This window comes from Charadrius vociferus, unplaced genomic scaffold, assembly GCF_000708025.1.
Source record: "Charadrius vociferus isolate BGI_N301 unplaced genomic scaffold, ASM70802v2 scaffold790, whole genome shotgun sequence".
Lineage (NCBI taxonomy): Eukaryota > Metazoa > Chordata > Aves > Charadriiformes > Charadriidae > Charadrius > Charadrius vociferus.
This window is the reverse complement of record NW_009646429.1, coordinates 44,484-45,743: the sequence shown is the minus strand read 5'-3', so window position 1 is coordinate 45,743 and position 1,260 is coordinate 44,484. Positions and strand designations below refer to the sequence as shown.

Below are 1,260 nucleotides of genomic sequence, written 5' to 3'. Positions count from 1 at the left end.
GTGAATGTTGAGAACTTCACATTAAAACTTATACACTAGTTCACGGTTTGGCCTCATGAGGAAGTATAGGGGAAACTTGGATTTTACAGTGTGACCTCCTCAGGATGATGTCCCCTTTGTAGGCTATTTGTTGTTTAGTAATAGGTTACGGTTTGTCCTCCTGGGAGTGTATAGGGGAACCTTGAATTTTTCTTTGTTTCCCGCTCCCAGGACAAATTCCCCTTTGTAGGACATGGCCGCCGAGAAGGCAGGTGATTTTTGTGAAGAAACAGAAAAATTATATGATCTTTTGGAAACATATCGCTCTCGCCCTTCACTCCCGGGACGAGATTGGGCACGGGACCATTGGTTCCAACTGCAAGGTTTCGTAGACCGAATAGTGGTCTTGCATAAAGAAGCTAGACTTAGAAAGGGAAAAGGGAAAGCTACCATTTGTGCTGTGCTAGGAGCGTGCTTGGTGGCTGCAGTAGAGGACAGGAGGCAGGCGCCCGGCCAAGCGGAGGCAGTGGTGGCCTTGATACAAGCAGCACTAGCGCCGCTGCAGGAACAATTACTAGAAACCAAGCGGGCGCTAGAGGAAGAAAAGTGCCAAAATTTAATATTGAAAGAGGAGCTAAGAGTTCAGCTCCTGAGGGAGGCAGACACCCTCACCGAGACAAAGGTGATGCCGGAGGGAAAAGGGCTACGCCCAATTTACCCTCAGGAGGACTTAAAAAGATTAAAAGACGTCATAGATGACCCCCCCCCACATATGCTCACTGGTAAAAACAGACTACATATATGAGGATGATAGCGACAACTGCCCCCAGGTTGTCACCAAAGAAATTCCCTTTATTGACACTGAATTGGCCAAATTACGGAAAGATTTTGCTAGGACGGCAAGAGAGTCCGAAACCAAATATGTGTGGAGGATATCCCTGTCAGGGGGGGACGGCATCATGTTATCAGAAAAAGAAGCAGAGGGATATTGGGGCCCCGGCGTCTTCCTCACAACGGGCGACCGCTGAGCCCCATGGTCTCTGACCCAGAGAGCCGCATATTGGGCGGGGGGGCTGAACCCATTAGAGAGAGGGGATCCTCTAGCTATAGCAGGTTCTGCTGATCAGTTATTGGAAAATGTACAGAAGGTGGCTTGCCTACAAATGATGCATGATCGGGAACTCAAACCCAGCCTAAGCTCCCCGATGTTATTGCCGGTAGATCCCGAGCGAATGACACCTCTGATAAGAGGACTCCCCGACTCACTAAAACCTATCGGGA

At 49.1% G+C, this 1,260-nt stretch overlaps 1 protein-coding gene across 1 annotated transcript; it reads left to right on the top strand.

Moving 5' to 3' along the window:
• Window positions 1–232: 232 nt before the first annotated feature.
• On the top strand, window positions 233–1,259 carry LOC104283283 (the record flags this gene model as incomplete). Its single annotated transcript, XM_009881442.1, is given in 2 exon segments — window positions 233–735; window positions 737–1,259. Coding segments are annotated over 2 exon segments (1,026 nt in total), but the record flags the coding sequence as incomplete, so codon positions are not given.
• Window position 1,260: the final 1 nt, after the last annotated feature.